The sequence below is a fragment of the Cutaneotrichosporon oleaginosum genome (assembly GCF_008065305.1).
Source record: "Cutaneotrichosporon oleaginosum strain ATCC 20508 chromosome Unknown ATCC20508_contig02, whole genome shotgun sequence".
Lineage (NCBI taxonomy): Eukaryota > Fungi > Basidiomycota > Tremellomycetes > Trichosporonales > Trichosporonaceae > Cutaneotrichosporon > Cutaneotrichosporon oleaginosum.
The window spans coordinates 3273858-3294646 of NW_027072171.1; the positions used below are offsets into that span (position 1 = coordinate 3273858).

At 60.8% G+C, this 20789-nt stretch overlaps 7 protein-coding genes across 7 annotated transcripts; 2 read left to right on the forward strand and 5 right to left on the reverse strand.

The window, feature by feature from the left end:
- Positions 1-1681: 1681 nt before the first annotated feature.
- COLE_02987 (uncharacterized protein) lies at positions 1682-3716 on the reverse strand (the record flags this gene model as incomplete). The annotated part of the gene is made up of 3 exons (XM_018427134.2): positions 1682-1938; positions 2413-3330; positions 3644-3716. 3 exons carry the CDS (start codon positions 3714-3716, stop codon positions 1682-1684), a joined length of 1248 nt encoding a protein of 415 aa, XP_018274816.1.
- A 3358-nt stretch (positions 3717-7074) lies between these two features.
- Positions 7075-7578, forward strand: COLE_02988 (uncharacterized protein; the record flags this gene model as incomplete). The annotated part of the gene is made up of 1 exon (XM_018427364.2): positions 7075-7578. One exon carries the CDS (start codon positions 7075-7077, stop codon positions 7576-7578), a length of 504 nt encoding a protein of 167 aa, XP_018279363.1.
- Positions 7579-11049: 3471 nt separating this feature from the next.
- COLE_02989 (uncharacterized protein) lies at positions 11050-11758 on the reverse strand (the record flags this gene model as incomplete). Its single annotated transcript, XM_018422951.2, has 2 exons — positions 11050-11314; positions 11559-11758. The coding sequence occupies 2 exons, from the start codon at positions 11756-11758 to the stop codon at positions 11050-11052; spliced, it is 465 nt and encodes a 154-aa protein (XP_018279365.2).
- Positions 11759-12361: 603 nt separating this feature from the next.
- Positions 12362-13575, forward strand: COLE_02990 (uncharacterized protein; the record flags this gene model as incomplete). The annotated part of the gene is made up of 2 exons (XM_065626254.1): positions 12362-12709; positions 12745-13575. 2 exons carry the CDS (start codon positions 12362-12364, stop codon positions 13573-13575), a joined length of 1179 nt encoding a protein of 392 aa, XP_065482523.1.
- A 30-nt stretch (positions 13576-13605) lies between these two features.
- COLE_02991 (uncharacterized protein) lies at positions 13606-14496 on the reverse strand (the record flags this gene model as incomplete). Its single annotated transcript, XM_018426618.2, has 3 exons — positions 13606-13725; positions 13757-13921; positions 13954-14496. The coding sequence occupies 3 exons, from the start codon at positions 14494-14496 to the stop codon at positions 13606-13608; spliced, it is 828 nt and encodes a 275-aa protein (XP_018279367.1).
- A 376-nt stretch (positions 14497-14872) lies between these two features.
- On the reverse strand, positions 14873-15392 carry COLE_02992 (uncharacterized protein; the record flags this gene model as incomplete). The annotated part of the gene is made up of 3 exons (XM_018422952.2): positions 14873-15099; positions 15131-15231; positions 15268-15392. 3 exons carry the CDS (start codon positions 15390-15392, stop codon positions 14873-14875), a joined length of 453 nt encoding a protein of 150 aa, XP_018279368.1.
- A 1464-nt stretch (positions 15393-16856) lies between these two features.
- On the reverse strand, positions 16857-19831 carry COLE_02993 (uncharacterized protein; the record flags this gene model as incomplete). Its single annotated transcript, XM_018420802.2, has 5 exons — positions 16857-17015; positions 17049-18413; positions 18459-19275; positions 19309-19515; positions 19551-19831. The coding sequence occupies 5 exons, from the start codon at positions 19829-19831 to the stop codon at positions 16857-16859; spliced, it is 2829 nt and encodes a 942-aa protein (XP_018279369.1).
- Between the last annotated feature and the right edge of the window lie 958 nt (positions 19832-20789).

Here is a 20789-nt window from a genome sequence, read left to right on the forward strand (position 1 = left end):
CTCAAGCGATCAGCTCGACGAGCCTGGATCTCCCCGTTATGATCTGATCCTCGTCTTCGCGCTCTCTTCACGAGACCTGTCGCCCACCGTCACTCACTTGATCTCCTCCTCTCCATTCAATCCCTCAACACCCGGCCTGGCCATGCGCAAGAACCAGCGCCACCCCCACGCCGAGTTATTCCGCCCGTCCAACTTGAGCATGTCATCGCACCACTCCAGTTCGCGCGCCCAGTGTTCGTCCGAGATGCGTCCGAGCCCCGAGAAGTGGCAGTACAGCCAGTGCAGATACGCCCAAGTGTGGTAGTTCTTGGTATCGGGGCCGAGCGAGTCGTGGATGAAGGCGATCTCGTCGACGGGATCGGCAGGCGACAGCGCCTCGAGGAGCAGCAGGCGGTGGTGCCACACCTGGTAGCTCTTGAGGTTTGCGCGCGCAAACTCGTTCATAAGATCGAGCTCGGCTGCGAGGTCCTTCTTCAGAGCGACTAGTGTCGCGAAGCGGTACTGCCTTACATTAGCGTGGACGGGGGGGGCCGCGCACCAGACCGTGTAGTGGGCTGGGTTGAGACGGACGATCGCCTCAGTAAGTTCAAGCACGCGGTCGCTGCGCTCGCCGGTGGCGCTTACGGCACGGAAATAGTCCATGTGCTCGCGGTCTGCGTTAGCGCGCTCGAGGGAAGGCGTACATATAGGGGAGTACATGATGGGAACGAGGGGGTCGGGCCCATCGTCCTGCGGCACGGGGACAACGTCGCTCCACTCGGGCTGCTTCGAGAGTGGAACGGGCGCGGGGCCTTTGGAGTCGACGTCGGCCTGGTGTCATCAGTAGGCCCCAAAGCGGGAAGCAAAAGAAGCCGGAGGGAGGCGTACCATGGTGCGGAGACGCGCAGAGACTTGGGCGAGAAGATCTTCGGTGTCGAGAATGTGTGCGTTGCCGTGGTGATGGACGGCGTGAAGAAAAGAGCAGAGATGAGGACGATGGAGTAGTCGATGAGTGCTGGAGAAGAACAAAGGAGATGGTAGTGACGAGATGGCGGCGGTATGCGTGTTCGAGGGGACAAGGTGGAGGTCGCATTCCGCAATATTCACGGCAAGCACGCGGAGAAGCTCGAACCTCCGACCTTTGCGTGCTTCATGTGGCAGTGGCAACAGGAGGAGTGCTGCAATTCGACAAGGCGGCAGGAGGCCAGGAGGTGTGATGCTACGCACGCCGTACGCCGTACGCCGTGATGACAGCGACCTGACATGCCCGAAATCCCATCATACCCGACATGAGACACTGCCAGAGACACTGCCGGGCTCTCTGTCACATGACACATGCCACACGCGATGCACTCCCAACGCCGACCCCGACCAGGAACGCGAGGCCACAAGACCGATATCCGTTGAATTGGACCTCATGCGATGTGTGAGGCGCTGTGAGGCGTTGTGAGACAGCGACCGTGAAACATGGCGATCATCAATGATGCGAGCGGCTTCCCCGCATGCCATCGTACCCGATACCGTCGTACCCGGTACCGTGGTCGTCCCGGTCCGCGTGTTCCATTTCACACACCGCACGATTCAGCCGCTTTCCCCCTCTCACACCCCTCCTCTCCGACGCTAGTGTGGATACATGCAGATGATAATATGCTACGATGAGTGATGAGACATGAAGGGCACCGGACTGGGGGCTGGGGATGGATCAGCGCCGCGGCGCAGGCATGATGAATGCAAAACCGGCAGAGGTCTGGGGGCGCGAGCCGAAGGGCGGGGGCTTGGCGGCGTACACGCCGAAGGAGGGGGCTGTGGCGGGGCGGTCGCGCAGAGGGCGCTCCTCTTTGACCTTGGGGAGGCGGAGGCCGAGCGCATCAAGCGACGGCAGCTGCAGCCGGCGGCGGGGGATGGCGGGGGAAGGCTCGCTCGAATGCTCGCGCTTCAGGCGGGCGCGGGGGAGCTCGTCTTCGCTCGTCGCGGAGATGCGCCGGCCAGAGCTGTGATGCGCGAGCGCGGACTCGCTCTCGTTCGACGGCGTCACAATGCTGGCCGAAGCATCGCTCTCAGCTTTGCTTAGGTCCGGGGTCGAACACATCGTCGTCCGGAGAGCGAGTTGGGAGAGATCCCGGTCGCCAGATGGCGCGGGAGAGGGAAGGAGACGCGCAGACATCGTCGCTGCGCTAGAGGGCGGTGTTGATCGCCGAGGCGTGGATACACACGGCGCAGAACCCAGTCCCGCGATCTCGTGCATGTACACGGCAGGCTTCTTCTCCCCCCACACTTCTTCTTCGACGCGCCCCGAAGTTACTCGGCGCCTTGAGACGGTACGTATGTCGAGCCGTTCCCAGGCCTTTCGCGCTTGCGCACGTTCTTCGGCTGTCGCGCCGACAATGATCACAGGTATTGGTTGTGAGACCAGCTCCTTTTGGATGCCCGCACGCTTGTTCTTGACAGTGATTTTCACACGCGCCTCAAAAGAAATATCCGCCAAGTGTGTGCGAGTGGTTTCTCCGACGGCCCAATTGTGGCCTCGTCGTGGAAGCTGCAGCGAACCCATCGACCATACCGCGCCGTTGGGGCCCGGTGGGGGCACCTCGCACAGCGCGTCTGCTATCCGTGTGACGATGACACGTTCGGGCTTTTCGCTGGTCCCACGGTTCGACAATGGGGAACTGCCCCGGAAGAGATTGTGCACTCTAGAGCGGCGCGGAGTTGGCAAGTCGTCCGTCGATCCGCCCACGGGTCGTCTGCCGTCGAGTAATTCTACGCGACGCTCGAGAATTAACTGAAGCTTCTTGACCGAGGTAGACGGATCGTCTGGCCGAACAGAGAAAGAGACGTTCAGACTTTCAGATGGACCGAAGGCTGTAGGTGGGGGATTGATGTGAACGTGTGTGGCAGTTGCCCCAGAGCCGAGGACCATACCTGCGGGTGGGGAGGGGAGGGAGGGAGATGGGCTCCGGTGATCGTACACATTGATGTCGTATGCGTGGGCGACGCGGTGACCGACATGAGGTATTGGGACGTGCTCAACCATCACCTCGAGACGCCACCGCACGCGCCACTCGCGCAAGTTCTGAGTTCCGCGCGCTAGCTCCGCAGCCTCTGGAGGGATGCTGAGCTTGAATGGCTGTTCCCAACCATCGAGAACCTCGTCCTGCACACCAGCTGGTGGATGCCAGATGTGCTTGGTCTTTTCGTAGATGACGTGATCACGGCGCGTGGAGCGCATACTATCCCGGGACTCGTAGCATCGGACGGCGACTTGGACGGAGCGGATTGGGATCTTGGGACCACCCTCCTCGACCTTGACATGCACTGTACCGGCGAGGACGACTGGAGTGACGCCAAAGTAGCCTGTGAAAGTGGTGAGCGATTGCACAGACTATGTGTGCCTGCCGACCTCCCGCCACGGGCGCCACCAGGGTGACATAGAGTTCACCCCTCCAAGGGGTGTGCCCTGGTGGCAACGGCGACGGCCAATGCAACTCTGTTCGATTCCTCAAACAGCCCATCCCCGTTGCACTGCATGTTGTGCCATGTCCGGCTGGTACCTGGACACTTGGGCTCGCCTGTGCAACGCACAGGTTCCAGCGAACGGCGACGTGGACACACCGCTGCAATGGCGGGCAGCGGACACAGCACAAACCACATCAAGATGCCAACTCACCGACAACAGGAAAGTTCTTGGAGGCGATATTGCCCTGCTTGGGCTGAACCTGGACCAAGAGCGCTTGAAGCATGCTGGAGGCTCAGGAGGGACGGCGCGTTGAGGCAGTCGAGAAGAAATGTATTCTATGGCTCAAGCCGCGGAGGTGCAGCAGACATTGGCGAGTGGAAGGGGAGTGAGTCCGGGGTTGGGGGGTGAAAGTCCCTTGTCACCAGCTAGTAGTCGAGACTCGTTCGATATCAGCCGGCCTGGCCGATCGCTTTTGAATTGGAGTACGCTCAGAGAGTACGCTCAGAGATCACTGCGGGAGCGATAGGGAGATGTCGAGGTGGGGGAGTGAATGACGATGGGCTGCAGAGGTGGGATGCGGGGTAGGCTAGTGAGACTGTCGTGTTGAATGATCACGTCGATCCGCCTGTTGTCGATTCCAAGTTAGCGAGCCCGGGGTAGAGGTGTCTGAGATGCTGGATGTGCGCGTCGGGTCAATGGGGAGGGGACGTGACAGCAAATGGTAATTCGAGTCGACTGGCGAGATGGGGAGGGGGTTTGGAAAGGAGGTGCGGAAGGGAGAAGGGCAGGCTGAGGCGGTAACAAGAACAAGAGGGCTGTTACAGGCGTTGGCGATGAGTCGCTATTATATGATGTGATGTGGCGATCTGGCAATCCAGTGGCTGTTCAGTTGTTCAGGAGGGATCTGCTGGGCGTTGCGGGTGTCCCAGGACTCGTCAAGGTACGGTTCGAGGCGAATGAAGACGAAGAACAGCGATGAGAATTGAGAGAGTAGTTGTCGAGGGAGGGCAAGGGAGGATATGTGGAGACGAAAAGAGCAAGTAGAGTTGGAGGCGCGCGTGAAGAGGAGTTTGATAGACGGCCGAGTTGTGACGAGCGATCGGCTCTTAACATGGCCTAGCGCGCGTCAGTTCAATGTAACCAACTGTGTCGCAGGATGAGAGGATGGCAGGGTGCGGCCTCCGCTGCCGTGTCCGACCGTTTCGAGATTCGATGAGGAACCGAGGGAGGGCAAGAGCGAGGGCGAGGAAGAGAGGAGAGGAGGCGGGTGCTACTAGTGGATGGTGCCGTGCCGTGCCGCATCTGCGCTTAAGAGGAGGATGACACCTTGTGGGAGGACTGGGATGATGGTGATGGTCGACAAGGGGAGGATAGGGAGGAGGGGGATGGGTAAAAGGAATCGAGGAACGATGCGGCACGGCACGAGGTCGGGTGAGACATCAAGCGCCTGGGACGCCGGGGGGGGGGGGGGAGGGGGAGGGAGTTTGGCTGAAGCCAAAGCCAGAGCCAGAGTCAAAGAGAGAAAGCAGAGTCAAAGTCAGACTAGAGTTGCTGAATGGGGATGGGCGGGGGAGAGGGGATGGGGGAGGGGGAGATGACGAGGAGAGAGTGAGGCCGGGGGGGGGGGGGGGCATGAGGGGCAGAGAGAGGTACGAGGGACGCGCGCCGGCATTCAAAGTTTGGGGAAGGACATGTGCAGAGGAAAGCGGAGGAGAGGCTGAGGAGAGACAGAGACGAGAGAGCATGAGTGCAAAGGAGAGGTGCATCAGCGGCGGGGACGGGGCCGAGGGGCGGAGGGGGCCGGTGGGCGGGGGGCGGGGGGCGGAGGGGGTGGTTGCGGTGCCTTGTCGGGGTCGTGCCGTCGGTGCCTCGGCAACAGGGGATGACAGACGGCGGGCGGGCGGGGCGGCAAGGGGCGGCCCTCCTGCGAGTACTGTACATTTACTCTGTGTCAGCTCGGCCCTCTAGCCCTCTAGCCCTCTAGCCCTCATCGTGGTTGAGCCTTGGAGGTCCGGTATTTCACGCCACAGTCCGGACGAGTCAAAGGGCATGTGCATGTATGTCAGTGTCAGAAAGACAGAGAAAAAGAGAGAGAGAGCGAGAGTGACGGCGAGCAGGTGCAAGAGGTGGCTGAGGAGGAGGCGGAGGAGGCTGAGGAGGAGAGGAGGAGAAAGTTGTCATGTGGTGAGCATGAAGCGGGCATGGGTATGAGCATGGGCAGTTTAATAAGGTTCAAGGCACAAGGCACTAGTATTTCCTAATCTCTCCCCATGTGCCGGACTCTTACGCGCTTTTCCTCTCGGTGGCACTTTTTAATTCACAAGACAAGGCACAGCCCGCTCTCATCAGCCGCCCCCGGCCACCCCTCCCTCTCCTTACCTCGATCGAGCATTTGTGCTCTTTCTATAGTACTATAATCTTGTCCTATGTGCAGTGCACTCGACGGTAACGCGTACCTGGCATGTCAGCTATTCCACCTGCCACCTGCCCACGCTAGTCAAGAGCGTAAAAACCCGCCAAAAATGAAATCAAGTCGCGTGCCTGTAATTTCTAGCCCGTCCCGTCTGCAATCTACCCCTTGCCCATGGCTTCATATGGGTATTCATATCCATCACCATCCCGTCCCCATTACAGGACACGACAGCATGCATGTCGACGACGCCGCATCCGACAGGCCGTCACTCCACCGTCACAATGCCACTGCAATATTGTCACAACGTCACAGCGTTGCAATGTACATGACATGCAGCAGGGATGCGAAAGCCGAGGGCAGCGAGGGCGCACCAAATGAGGCGACGGGAGCGACCGTGCGACCGTGCGACCGTGCATCGTTTTAGCTGGAAGGAACGCCTACGCCGTACGCCGAGGCCCGAGGCGAGCTTGGACATGCGCCATACAAACCTTGGCGCAGCCTTCTATATCTCGCATTGCGCCGGCCTTTGCCGCATTTGGATCAGCCGCCCCTCGGCGAGCGCCTGCAAACGCCAGGAGGGCTTGCCTAGGCACGAACGAGGTGTTCTCGCATGCTCACATCGCTGTCTGCTCTGATTCTCGATCGGACGCGAGCCAAGTCACTCGTGCTACCAATCCTACAGTACCTTCGCCTTGCTTATAGCCCAGCGTGCTGTATGGGATCGTCGGCGCGATCAGTGATGTGTGCCGCCCGCGTACGCCTACGCCATCTCATCGCCGCCGGAGCCGGCCTACTGTCCAGGGACGGCCGGTCCTAGCCCTCCTGAGCGGACCTGGCACGGCACGGCACCTCGCACCAGGGCGGGCCTGAAACGGCGCGAAACGCCTAGTTTTTGACTAGCTTGGTCGTTGGCTCGCCGGGGAGCTGAGCAGCATGGGATCACGAACCAAGTATACTGTAGTAAGCGGCGACCGCGCCGACGCTCCCAGTGGCCATGGCCAGCGGCCAGCGGCATCTCCGTGGCCGGCCGGAAGACTAGGCACCCCGCTGTGGGTGACTGCCGCAACCAGTCTGGTTTGCGGCCAGTGCCGCCCAAGAGGCGGCGATGAGCGCTCCCCGAGCACCCGATCCGTAGCCCGGAGGTCAGATATAGCCCTCGGTCAACGGCTCCACACGCGGTGACCGAATCCGCTGAGGATCATTTGTCAGCCGTTCAACAACACATGCCATGCAGAGGAACCGCTTGTTCTGGCAAGCAGGCCATGCACGCCAGGCACTGTCCGCGGGTTCGTTTCATCTTCCGGACTGCCGTCCGTCTTGCTGGGCACAATGCTCTTCGCTTTTCCTCATTGAGCAAGAGAAACGCGACACCGTCAAGAGCAGAATGAGGAGTGCAAAGATTTGGATGCGGTGGAGCCGACATGGCAGGTATGCTGAGTCGGTCAAGATCGCCATTTGGCCACTCAACCACCGCCACCACCAACTGCCGTCTCCACCATCTCCCATCACCTCGACCTCTGTCTGGGCTAATGCAACGATTCACAGGACACCGGAGACATCCTCATCACGCCCCTCTCATCAATGCTCCACTGGAACAAAGTACAGGGCATGCATGCCAGCTGGACGAGCTGGACGCACACGCGCTCGCCGGCAATTACTCGGGAGCGAGGATTTCGACATGCGACTCAAGCGAGTCATACATGTCACTCTGCTTCGGACGATGAGACAATGACATGCGCCCAAAGCCAAAGCCATACCCATCCACGCTCACAACCATGTTGCTCATTCCGCTGATCCTGACCAGCGCCGATCATCCGCTGCCACACGGCCACACGCGCCACTCCCTTGCCGTTGATCCGGACTCCGATGCTCCTGGCATCCAGGCATCCTGGCGCCGGAGACATGGCGGTGTCGGAGGATCGCAGGGGAGGCCGGGAGGGAGGGCCAGTGTCATCTTTCATCCTGCATCCTGGCCACCCACCGCCAGCCTTGCACCTGGATGAAACAAAGCGGCCGGCGGAATGCACGCCCTGCTACCTCGGACGCTGTCGCACGACACGTGAGAGTGCTGCTGTCAGGCTACACTGGCTACACAGGCCATCAGGCCGGATGATTATGCAGTTGTGCAGGCAGGGGTGCGCCGGGACGCATGGGCCGCGCCGGGCGCCGGGTGTCACGTCCATTCCGTGGTGGCGCTGGCGCCATCACCCTGCCTCCGCCTTGTCTGATACCTGGGTGGGCGCATTGAGGCTATAACTAGGCGAGGACGCCAGGCGATCAGGCGATGATGTCTGTCGAGATGAAGCGGTGAGGGATGTGACACTAGCCGTGGATGCGTGGATGGTTGATGAGGAAGACGAGCAAGGCGAGGAAGGGACCAGGCGCCAGGCGACGCGACGCGCGTGGGAGAGTTGACGCGACGTCATTGGCGCATGACGCGTCGCGGCGTCAGAACCACGCGTCCGGGGGAGAGTAGAGTCTGCCACAACCACGTGATGTAATTAAAGTGCCCACCCATCTAAAACGGTGGGGAGAGTCAGGAGGACAGGAGAATTCGGGGCAGACGCGGACACTGACCTTCCCTCCAACTGCTCGCTCAGCTCAGTCCTCGTCGTCTTCGTCCTCGTCCTCGTCCTCTCCATCCTCCTCATCATCCTCCTCCTCCTCCTCCTTTTCTCCACTCCCTCCCGCTCTCCCCCTCCACTCGCCGCTCAACACATCGAGCACCCAACACCCCGGCCTCCTGGGCACCGCCGCGTTAGATCGCGACACCGCCCAGACGCGTGCTCCCGAGGTTGATATCGAGCTGCGTAGTCATCCCACCCAGATTCCTTTGGCTGCTGCAACTCCCGCATCCCGCCTCGCGCTCGGCCCCCCCTGCCACTTGTCCCTATACAATCCAACACGACGCCATCTCGACTCGACTCACCTCGCCAGACAGCATTTCCCACCATGGCTCGCGGAAAGCACAACGGCACCGCGTCGCCGAAGAAGGCCGGTTCCATTCGTAGCAATAAGGGCAAGTCGCCAACTCCCGACACCCCCGGCACGGCTCGCGATGCCCTAATCAATGCTATAACTCGTCCCCGCCACTCGAATGCAGAGGTCACTTACGCGACCTCTGCACACTCGCCCGAGGACGAGCTCATGTCGGACCAGAGCACGATTTCGTCGTACGCGTCGAGCAACGGAACCCTCTCCAGACAGGGCAGCGACGATGACATTGCCGTCGAGCGCATGTATCGCGGGTATCTCGAGAAGCCCCACGTCCAGACCAACCTTCCTTACAAGCACCGCGAGTTTGGGCACTGCAACAACCCAAACCACCGCTGGACCTCGTCGTACAACCCAGCGGAGCCTGTCCACCCCGAGGAGGAGCTCGAGCCTCCCTTTTACATCCTGCTCACAACATACCTCTCCTACCTCTTCCTCATCTCCCTCGGACACATCCGCGACTTCTTTGGCAAGAAGTTCTACTCGCAGAACTACGCGCATCTCCTCCCGGCCAACGGGTATGCCGCTCTCAACTCGGACTTTGACTCGTTCTACACTCGTCGTCTGAAGACCCGTCTTGATGACTGCTTCTCGCGCCCCGTGACTGGCGTCCCCGGTCGCTCGATCATGCTTCTCGACCGCTACTCGAACGACGCACGCGAGTCATTCAATCTTTCGGGTACTCAGACGCGTGCTCTCAACGTCTCGTCTTACAACTACCTCGGCTTCGCGTCATCGTCTGGCGGCTGTGCGGATGCCGTCGCCGACTCCATCCGCCGCTACGGTGTTGCTGGTGCTGCTCCGCGTCACGACGCCGGAACCCTCGACCTGCACCACCAGGCTGAGAAGCTCACAGCGCGCTTTGTCGGTGCTGAGGCTGCCCTTATCATCTCGATGGGCTTTGCGACCAACTCGACGACTATTCCCGCCTTTGTCCAGAAGGGCTGCCTTGTCATCTCGGACGAGCTCAACCACGCTTCGATTCGCAACGGTGTGCGCCTCTCTGGCGCGTCCATCCGCACTTTCAAGCACAACGACATGAAGTCTCTTGAGAAGCTTCTCCGTGACTCTATTTCGGAGGGTCAGCCGCGCACCCACCGCCCTTGGAAGAAGATCCTTGTCATTGTCGAGGGTCTATTTTCAATGGAGGGCACGCTGGTAAACCTTCCCGCCCTCATGGAGCTTAAGCGTCGGTACAAATTCTACCTGTACGTCGACGAGGCCCACTCTATCGGCGCCATGGGCCCAAACGGTCGCGGCGTTTGCGACTACTTTGGCATTGACCCTCGCGAGGTCGACATTCTTATGGGCACGTTTACGAAGTCGTTCGGGGCTGCCGGAGGCTACATTGCAGGCTCCAAGGAGGTCATCGATAGCTTGCGCGTGCGCTGCCACGCCATGTGCTACGCTGAGGCGATGTCTCCTCCTATTCTCACCCAAATCATCGCGTCCATGTCGGCCATCATGGGCGTTGCCCCTCCTCTTGCGCCACCCGCCGACCTCGAGGAAGACTCGTCGTCGGCTGTGTCGGTCTGGAGCAGGCACCAGAGCTTCGGGCCCGCCCCCGCGTCCACGCTGCCGACGTGGATGCAGCTGCCAGTGGCACTCTCGAATGGCACTGAGGGCCGTGAGCGCCTGCGCCGGCTTGCCTTCAACTCGCGTTACCTCTCATCTGGCCTGCGTAAGCTCGGCTTTATCGTGTATGGGCATCGCGACTCGCCGATCATTCCACTACTACTCTACAACCCCGGCAAGATGGGCATGTTCTCGCGTATGATGCTTGAGCGTGTGGGTGCCGAGAAGACGCCGATAGCAGTAGTCATTGTGGCGTACCCGTGAGTACGATTGTCGTGTGTGCTCTAACCCCAGCGCCACTCCCCTCATCCAGTCGCGCGTGCGCTTCTGCCTATCGGCATCTCACACCAAGACGGACATTGACCTGCTGCTGCGCGCCTGCGACGAGGTCGGCGACATCCTCGACCTCAAGTGGTACCGGAACGACCGCTGGACTGTCGACCGCGTTATCGCTGAGGCCGAGGAGCTCGTCGCAGCCACAAATCTCGATGACGTGCAGTAGCGTGCGTTATTGAGCGCGTTCAGGCAACGCGCATGGAGACGATAGGCTTGTGACTATGGCTATAGACGTGGGACGTTGGCCTCGGAAAAGACATAATGGTCAGACTACTGGCATGCATGGTATCTACTGGCTCTACGGGCGGTCGCCCAGCTCGATCTCTTCAGCGCCGGGGTTCCATGCGATGTCGAGCTCGGAGGACATTTCACGCTTGACGCACAGCTGCTCGCCAAACACGATCATGAGGATGGCGCCGAGGGCCTGCACAACCCAGAAGAAGAGGCTGGTGGGGAAGGCCTTTGCGTAGTATGTTGTGAAGAGAATGTGGTTGAAGGTGAGGGTGAGTGCGAAGTCGAGGATGTACGTCGGGCGCCGGATGAGGAAGTAGAGGGGTGCGATGCTGGTGTGAGCGGGTCTGTCTGAGTGAGTGGCCTTCTCGAGCAGCAGAGGACATCGACTGGTCGACGCCAAGCCACCATCGGTCCCGCGAGGTCTGCACTGGAGCATACGCCGTCCAGATCAAGCTCATAGAATCGATCAAGGAGCCCTCGTCGGCGGTGATCGTCAGACCACTAGACTTTCCTCGTCCCCTTCGCCCCTCCTCCTGCCCCTCCGTTCTTCTCCCTCCCCACTCGCAAACTCACTCAACACCGCTCGCGACGATCCACGCCGCGCCAATAATCCACCCGCGGCGCCCATCCACGCCATAATCCCACGCGACGCCCCCCTCACCCTCGCTAGCGTGCTGCGCGACCTTCTTCCCGCCCGTCCATGCACCGCGCACGCGCTCCCACACGCCGCCGGTACGCACGGCGGGCCGCGCAGCCATCTCGCGCCAGTCCATGATGTGCGCGACGGTGCGCGGGCCGCCGGAGTACGAGAGGAGCGCGGGCGCCGTCAGGCCCGAGAGCAGCGGCGGGAGGAGGAGCGAGAGGGTGAGGTAGTGGATTGACTGGAGGCAGATGATCTGGGGTTAGTGCTGCGGGGCGAATGCGAATGCAGGCTGTGAGCAAGCGAGACAAGAGAGAGAATGGAGCGGAGGGAGGAGGAGAGGGAGCGGCGACGTGCGAGATATGAGCGGATGGTAGGCAGCAAGCGCCTCCCCTCGCCCGGCAGACAAACCCACCTGCGACACAATCCTGGCGTCAGCATGTTCATGCAACACTCACAATACCGGGTCCCATCCTTGGACGCGCATGGTGAATGTGAACGAGGAGTGGGCGATGGACGTTTCGTTGTTGCGGTGGAGGCCGTGGAGGGTGTGGAGAAGTCCGACAACGACAATACGTCAACTTGCTATTCCATCGCTGCACTTCAATCATATCTTCCTCTCCATTCTTTCATCACCTTTGCATGTAGATACAGATTACGACCGCGAAACTTTTCTCTTCGCTCCCCGCTCGCTCTCCGCTCTCTCCCTGTCCTCCCCACTGCCGACGCGTCTGCAATGGCCTACCGGCCCCCGCACATGCGCAACCGCGCACCACCTGCGAGCGCGCCCGCAACCCACCTTCCCCCACTCGGCACAGCGGACCGGCCACCGCCCGGCGCTAGAGGTAGCGGCAGCCCGGGGCGCGGACTGTCTCGAGGGGATGTTTCGCGCGCGACAGGCCGACCGCCCCGCGGTGCTCCGCCAGGTATGCGCGCCGACGGGCTACGGCGTGCGCGCGACACGCCGCCGCCGGACGAGATGGAGCTGCTCGCGAGCGTGTCGCGCTCCGGTGGGAACGCGGACGGCGATCGCCTTAAAGACCCGGAAACACAGGCGCGTTTCCGGGCCTACATCGAGGACAAGGTGGGTCGCGCCTCTCCGCTCTAACCCAGATTGAGCGGTACCGCGCCGCGCGCGGCGCCAATGCCGACGCCGATACCGAGGCCCTCAGCACCATCGTCCGCCTGCTGCGCAAGCTGCGCGAGGGCGTCGTCGCCGCCGGCCGCTGCGATGCCTTTGCCGTACAAGGTGCGTTTGCGGGGGTGCCAGTTGACCCAGTGTTCGAAGATAGCGTGCGATACGCCGTGCTCACGCGCGCCGTGCCGCAGCTCAATGCAGTCCTTCACGGCCTCGTGCCAGACATGTATCGCGCTGCCGACGCCGCCGGTACAATACTAGAGCCCGACAACCGCGCGCACTTCGCCTCCCTTCTTCTGGTGTACCACCTCGTCCACTCCCAAAGGAAAGAATACCAGCGCATGTTCGAGGTGCTCACACTGCCGCCGGCACCGCTGCGCGTCGCCCCAGGGCTAGATGACATCCCATCGCTGGCAAATCTCTCCTTGCGCACACCTTCCCCTCCCTCCCTCTCCCCCACCCCCACCCATCGCACCATACCCGCGCCCACGCCCGCATTCATCGCCCCCTCGTCGCTCCGCTTCGCAGAGGCCGCCGCGCGCGCCCTCGCTCACGAGACGTTCGACCCGTTGTCCTTCGCGGCGCTCACGCGCCCCGGCTCCGGCGGGGACGCTGGTGACCTCGCGCTCACGGTCCTATCCTGGGCGGCGCCGACTGTCCGCGAGCGTGTACGTGCCCTCATGCGCCAGAGCTACATGAGCGTGCCCTTGCCATGGGCCGCGCGTCTCCTCGGCCTCACCGACAGCGGTGCCGAAGCATGGGCGAGAGAGGAGGGTCTTACGGTCGCGCACGGCATTGTCAAGCTGCGCTGAGATCTGTAGCCATATTCTGTACATGCCATCTCACGCAAAACCGACACGCTTCTTGGGCGCCGGTGCCTCCGCCGCGTCCTCGGCCGCCGGCTGCCGCCTCCGCGCCTTCTTCTGCTTCTCGCGCGCCACGATTGCCTCCTTGGCCGCGTCCTGCCGTCAGCTCGCCCACGCGCACACGCACCAAAGCCTTCTTGCGCTCCTCGGCCTTGCGCCCCTTCTTCCCCTTGTCCTTCTCCCCCGCGCGCTTCTCCGCCGCCGCAGTCCGCGCCGCCTCGCGCGCAAGCTTGTCCGTCACCACCGCGTCCTTGCTCTCCGTGACGCCCGCCACGAGGTCGAGCAGCCCAGCCTGGCGTCAGCGGTGTCGAGCGCGCAGCTCACCTTGTCCTCGAGGAACACCTTGCCCTTCTTGCCCCGCCTCCGCTTCCTGCCCGCCGCAGCCGCGGGCGTGTCGCCCTCCGCCGCCGCAGAGGCTGCGGGCGATGCCTCCTCCTCGCCGCCTTCTCCCTCCCCCTCGCCGCTCGAGGAGCGCGACGCCCGGCGCCGCGCCTTCTGCGCCGCACGCCGGTTCTTATTCCGCGGCGATGGCGCCTTCGCGGCTTCGGCTGGTGTCGATTTGGCCTTGGCCTTGGGTTTGGGTTTGGCCTTGGGTTTGGCCTTGGACGCAGGTTTAGACTGCAGCTTGTTGTTCGCCTTGGACGCAGGCTGTGTCGCCTTGGGTGCAGGCTTGGGTGCAGGCTTGGGTGCAGTCTTTGGCGCGTCCCCCTTGGCTGCCGCCTTCGGTGCAGACTTTGGCGCCGGCCTCCCCTTGCCCTTGGTCTTCGCCGGTTCCGCCGCGCCCGCGGTGCCGGATTTCCCCGTCCCCTTCGGACCGTTCGGTCGCGCCCTCTTGCTCGGTGGTGCGTTGGCGTTGGCGTCCGACATGGTGGGTGTTGTTGTTGTGGGTCCGCATCGCCGGCTGGATTTCGAAATTATTCCTCGCCGCTCAGGCACCGGTGGAGGTGTAGACGCGGTGGTTCATGGTGAGAACGGGGGGGTTTTGTTGCGGCCGAGCAATGGCATGTGCAGCCTCGAGCAACACCATTGCGACAAGATCGTTGCACACGGCGGAGATGGACGATTATGGCCACACGTGGGACACATCCCTTCAGAGGTCGGAGACCGGTCCGCGTGTACTCGCTATCACCGGCCAACACCTGGAGCGATCTGAGCCCCTCCTCCTCACACGCGTCCCGCCAGCAGCCAATGCACAGCCTAAAATACACACAACAATATAGAGCTTGTGTCCCCACCTCCCCACTCACGCGCTCGCGCCGGCGCCCCCAACAACCCACGCCTGGTTGATGTTCCCGTCGCCACACCGCCAGATCTGCACGGCGTCCTGGTTCTCCCCCGTGCCGGCGGGCAGGTCGACGCAGAACCCCTGGTCCTGGAGCGCGATGCGGCCGTCGTCCGTGAGCCACCACGCCTGTCCGGGCGCGCGGCGGTTGCATGGCTGGAAAGTCAGGAGCTGGCCGTTCGCAGGAGCTGGTGTCAGCGCGGAGGACGGGGGGCGTACCATTGCCGGCGTCGAGACAGAGGTCGCCGCCCTGCCACTTGACGCGGGTCGCGCCGCGCACCAGCTCGAACTGGTACTCGGGCCGGTCGTAGCAGCCCTCGCTGGCGTTAGTTCGTCCCAGAGTGGGAAAAGCTCACACTACGAGGGTGTGTTGGTCGTTGACGAGGAGGTGTTCGAGACACACGCCGGGCACGCTGACGGACTCGATTGTGGCGGCGAGAGCGGGGGTGAGGAGCGCGAGGGCGAAGGCGAGGTAGAGCATGTTGAAGATGGGAAGAGATGGACGTGAGGATGAGAAATGAGAGGTGAGAAGTAGTCGCCTGCAGACGAGACTGAGATTGGCGACGGGCGCACTGACGGGCGTGAGATCTCAGAAGTGGCGGTGAAGCGAGGAGCGAAGAGCGGAGCGAGCGAGGAGGAGCGAACAGTGAAAGAAGAGAGAAGAGAGAAGAACGTAGATCTCTCGCACCGAGATCCAGATGCATGCCGCTGTGCTGGTATCCAACGAGCGATGGCGCATGCACCAACACTACAGCCATAGCCTTGGCAGCGACGAGTTTAGTTTGCTCTTGTCGATCCCGAGGGTGCCAATTTGCGTGTTTGGGTCCACCCCTTTCTAGCAGAGGGCTGTGACGCTAGGGTGCCTTCAGGGACACCGCTCCGGGTGACTTCTTTCTGTTGCATAACATCATCACAGGAGTCGTATGCAGTACCAGCCGCGCAATTATGGCTTGTCTTGATCACAGTGCACATCTTGACACTTGGAGATACCAACATCCTAGGCAGTGTGTATGGTGTTGCAGGTGCCAGGCTGTGACAGTGACCCATAGCTGACATTGTTGTTTGGAGCAATGCCAGTTATTGGAACCGATGTGGATACGTGAGTTATACATGTGATGGCCGGAGTCGAACGCTTTAGACCGTAACACCAAAAGGTACAATATTAGGGTTGTCAGTCCTAATAGCAGTTCTACTTAGCTAGATCTCGGGTGCGGGCCATTACAAAACAAGCGACTGACATGAGGCAATGCTGGGATACTGAGTAATGCGTCATGGTGTCGCAGGTGCCAATCTGTGACAAGCCCTCACGAAGCAGGCTGCAATTCTGCTCGGGAGAGGGCATTGCAGATTAACGTGTGAGTGTAGACTATTCCAAGTAAGTGGGCGTTGTATCTCGCAGCCATTGTCGACTCGGCCGGCGGAAGGGTGCGTGGTTATCACTAGCGTCTGCTAAGCTGCCTCTGCGTCAGGGCTGCTAACACGATGGACGGGATACGACGACTACAATAGGCGGTGCAGACACGTTCGAGCTTTCGGGGGCCTGACCCCAGCAGTGCAGGCCATTGCAAAGGTAGACGTTGGGGTTCTCCAGCCGCCAAAAAGTCATACACTGTAAGGGAGTCGAACCCCTGCCGCGTCGATGGCAACGACGCATGATACCGTTTCACCAACAGTGTTGTGATGACAGTTTGCATTGGGAGCCATATAAAAAAGACCAAGCGGGCACCCCGGTTTACCGCATCAGCCCAATCCTACATCGATGAACGGACACTTGATTCTACACCAGGCTCCTCCCCTCACTGAACGCTCGCCCTTACTCTCCCAATCTGATCTTCATCCCTCGTTCCCCTCGGATAAACACAAACGAACCGACTGAATGCCTGTCTTCGCCACACCCACATTTCAAGCGCCACGACATCCTCTATACAAATACGACCTGAAACCACTACGCAATGCCCATCTTGAGGCATCCGCCGACGACGTCTACCGCACTCCAATCAACGACGAGGGGGCGCTCGTCACCTTCCCCATCGTCCTCAGGCTCGCGCCGCTGTGCGTGCAACGTCTGTTTGTTGCGGATGCACCGCAGCGTATTAGTAAAGTGCTGCTGTCAGCTAGTGTATGCACCCAGACCCACCTTGACGATCATGTCGGGCGTGTTGATGCCGTCGACGAGGCCTGGCGGACTCGCCGATGCCGGGTGCACGTCTGTCGAGTGCACTGCGTCGATGTTGGAGGTGATGAGCTCAACCAGGGAATTAATGTACTTGGGCGTCACGGCCTCGACACCCTGCTCAAAGTAGTAGATGTAGCGATCCAGCGCATCAACGTACAGCTGCACGCTTGTCAGCTCGTCGATGCAGCCGGTCGCAATACGCAGGCTCTTCTGCAGGCACTCGAGCACGCGCTTGCCGTCGCGCAGCGGCTTGTTGACCTCGTGCCGCTCGCGGCCAGGCTCGTCCGTCTGCCACCACATGTGCGACGCGTACAGGACTGCCGTCGCCTGGTGGCTCTTCTTGAGCAGCTTGGACCCATGCAGCGCGGCCTTCGTGATGAGAGTGTCGTAGTTGTCAGGCCCGAATACGCGCGAGCTCTGCAGCGCGGAGATGATCCCCGTGATGGCTTGCAACTGCGCGCGCGACTCGGAAATGCTCTCCTCGTAGATGACAAATGCCTGCACAAAGAACTCGTACGCCAGCTCCTCCAGCCCGCAGTCGTCCGCCACCTGTCCCGCCAGAAGGAAGAGTTGGAGACACGTTTCGGGCGCTTCAACCTTGGTATACAGGATCGAGATGAGGCGGTGGATAAACTTGAACAACGAAGTGACGCGTGGCTCCCAGTCCTTCTCGTCCGACTGCCTCGCCTTGAATCTCCGCGCTAGCTGAATGCTGCTCGCGATCAGGGGCGGGAATGTCCAGCGGATCCGCTCGCCGCCCTCGGCCAACAGCTTGTTGGCTGTCTGCAACAGGTCGAACTGGACACGGAGATCTTCGGAGCGGAATAGATGGACCATGCGCGCGACCCAGCCCTGCTCCTCTGCCATCTCGCGCAGATCAATTGGCTGACGTGCATGCCGTGGTGCCCCACTTGCTGAATCCTTCTGGTCACGGACGAGGACTGCACACAGACCGAGAACACCGTCAACATCAGATGTCGACTCGATGAGCGTGTCGTTTTTGAGAACGCTGGAAACAACCGCCTGTCCGATAGATGCGCGTGTCGTGTAGGGCTGGACGGAGAGTAGGGGGATGTAGCTGGGTATGGCGAGGAGGGTAAGGACGGAGACGTAGGAAAGAATAGGGGCAAGAAGGAGGGCCAGGAGATTGGCGGTGGTTTGAGGGGCACGCAAGTCGGGTGAGTTCTGGTAGTCGTGTACCTTGGTGGTGGCGTATGACAGGATCTGATCGATGTACTCGAGCCGGTCTGGGTAACAGCTGAGTGAGAGGTTGGCAAGTGACACGAAGAGTGCAGTGATATCCTGGATGGACAGATCTGGGCGAGCCTGAGGGTAAGCGAATTCTTGAGAACCGCGCCGCGGACAACTCACCTTAATCAGCTCCACAATCTGCTGCCAGAATACTTCGAACAGATGCGCATCCTCTGGGATGCCACGGAATGTCCGCAATCTATGCGGCGCCGGCTGCTCTGCCTCGAGCTCCGGCTTTTTCTTCTCCGCGTCCGCGTCACCGTTCTCCTTGGACTCAGTCTCCTCGTCCGGTTTCTCTCCCTCATCTTCCTTGTCCTGCTCCTCGGCACCGTCTGCAACTGATGTGTTCGCCCACTCGTCTGCCTCTGCTGGCCGCGGCGAAGGTGACTTGGCCTCTGTTGGCGAGGACGGCGCCGAGCCCTTGACGCGCATGTCCTTGACCTTGTCGGCTAAGCGACGCGCGGCCTCCTCTTCCCCGCGCTTCTTCTCCTCGGGATCCTCGTTCTCGGCTTCGCGCGCGGCGAACGCTGCCAATCTGTCAATGAGGGCGATGACGATCTGCTTGACATTTACGCGAGGGTGGAGCTGCGCCGTCGCGCCGAGGAACTGCGGGAGTGTGTGCAGGTGGAACTCATCGGTGAACACCTGGATGACGACCTCCATGAGGTACTCTTGCGCAATAACGTCTTTGCAGTTGACCACTTGCTCGAGGATCGCCGGCAAAATCATCTTCTGGTACATGTCGACCTCGACGCCTTCCAACTGGGAGAGACGAACAAGGTTGGTGCCGACGAGGATGCGCAGGTCGCGCCGCTCCATCTCGCGCTTCTCACGCTCTCGCGAGTGTCCCTGGTGCTGAAGCCGGACCCACAACTTGTTCATCTCGATGAAGTTGGTGAGCACAAAGCCGATCGAGTCCTGCAGATTACCCAGAGGTCTGCGGTTAGGTAGGCATTGCTAGGTGGCTCACCCGTCCTCGCTTCCTACTGGGAGGAAGTCGCGCGTCTGACCCGAAAGGTAGTGGCGAAGGAAGAGTCCTCGGGTGGGGTGTTGAACGCCGCGGGACATCTCGAGCATATCCTTCATGATCTCGCGCACCGGCGCATCTGGAATAGACATGTATACCGAGCCGACCGTAATCATAAGGTAGAGGCGGGGCACAATGTTGCCAGCATACCTGCATGTCAGTTTGGCCGTGGACAATGAACTCACTGTACAAGCTCGTAAAGGTCGGCGAGGTGATGCCTTCCATCGACGTGCGCTTCATACAGATACGTGCTGAGGTGACGGAGGCTATCAAAGACAGCCATGTAGAGCTCGTAGTACTGCTTTGGTGAGAGGGACGATGTTCGGAGCTCGGATAGCATGGTCGAAGCGGCCTTGAGGGCCTCCATGATCTCCTCTGCCTCAAGACATCGCCTGAGCTGGACAGTCTGTACTTTGACGACATTGAGAGCGTCGGCGAGGATCTTTGGATCCTCTGAGACCGACATGTTTAATAATGCGCCGGGTTGACTCGCTGACCGCGGTGCAGGTGTAGGAGTGGGTAGGTCTGGTGTTGTAATGGATTGAAGAAGACTGTGGATCGCGAGTAAGCACGACCCAACGACGACGCCAGACGACTGCAACGACAGCGAGCGCCAGGGCGGCAATGACGCCTCAGCTGTGCAACCGGCCGACACATTTGATCCCGCTGAGGAGCATGGCGGACGTGGTCAACGTGGCTCACACGTGAAGCCATATAGTCCCGTGGGAAATTGGGATCAGCCCGACATCCTCAGATATCCGACCTTGGTCTCCGCTCATCGCTCCGTCCATGCCGTTCACCACCCACGCAAGCAATACAGAGGAGGCCGATCCGCTCTGCTCTACGTGCCCTTCTCGCACACAAGAAATATGCCAGCTGCTGCGCACTCTGGGGCACGGCTGCTGCCGCCCCCCGAAGAACGGGATAGGTCCGGAACATCAAAAGCCGGCGGCGGCATGGCAGAGATCCATGCATGCCGCGCGGCGCATAACGTTCCCTGACTGACAGCACTCGGACCGCACCCTCTGACTCTATATTTACCATCACCGCGTTGGTGACTCGATTCTTCGTATCTTCTCAAAGATCTTTCACTGATCGCTCACACTACGCTCGACCGCACTCGGCCTTCGATTATCGGTCCTCGACACTGCACATCTCCGCTCGACACACTCAATCCAGCCCGTATCACTCGCCTAGCGCCTCTGCGCGCCCCCGGAGGAAGCCTTGCTCCAAGAACTCACCTCTCCAAACCTCCGACTCCTTCCGGAGCCTGAATGGTCATCCCATACAAGCTTGTCACCTTCAACTCGCTCGCAACTCGCGGGACTAGCGACTTTCTACCTATGCGCTAGGCCTCCCCTACGCTTGTTAGCAGAAACATCTCAACACCTTACTTGTGCTTGGTTATCTTCGCGTCCTACCCC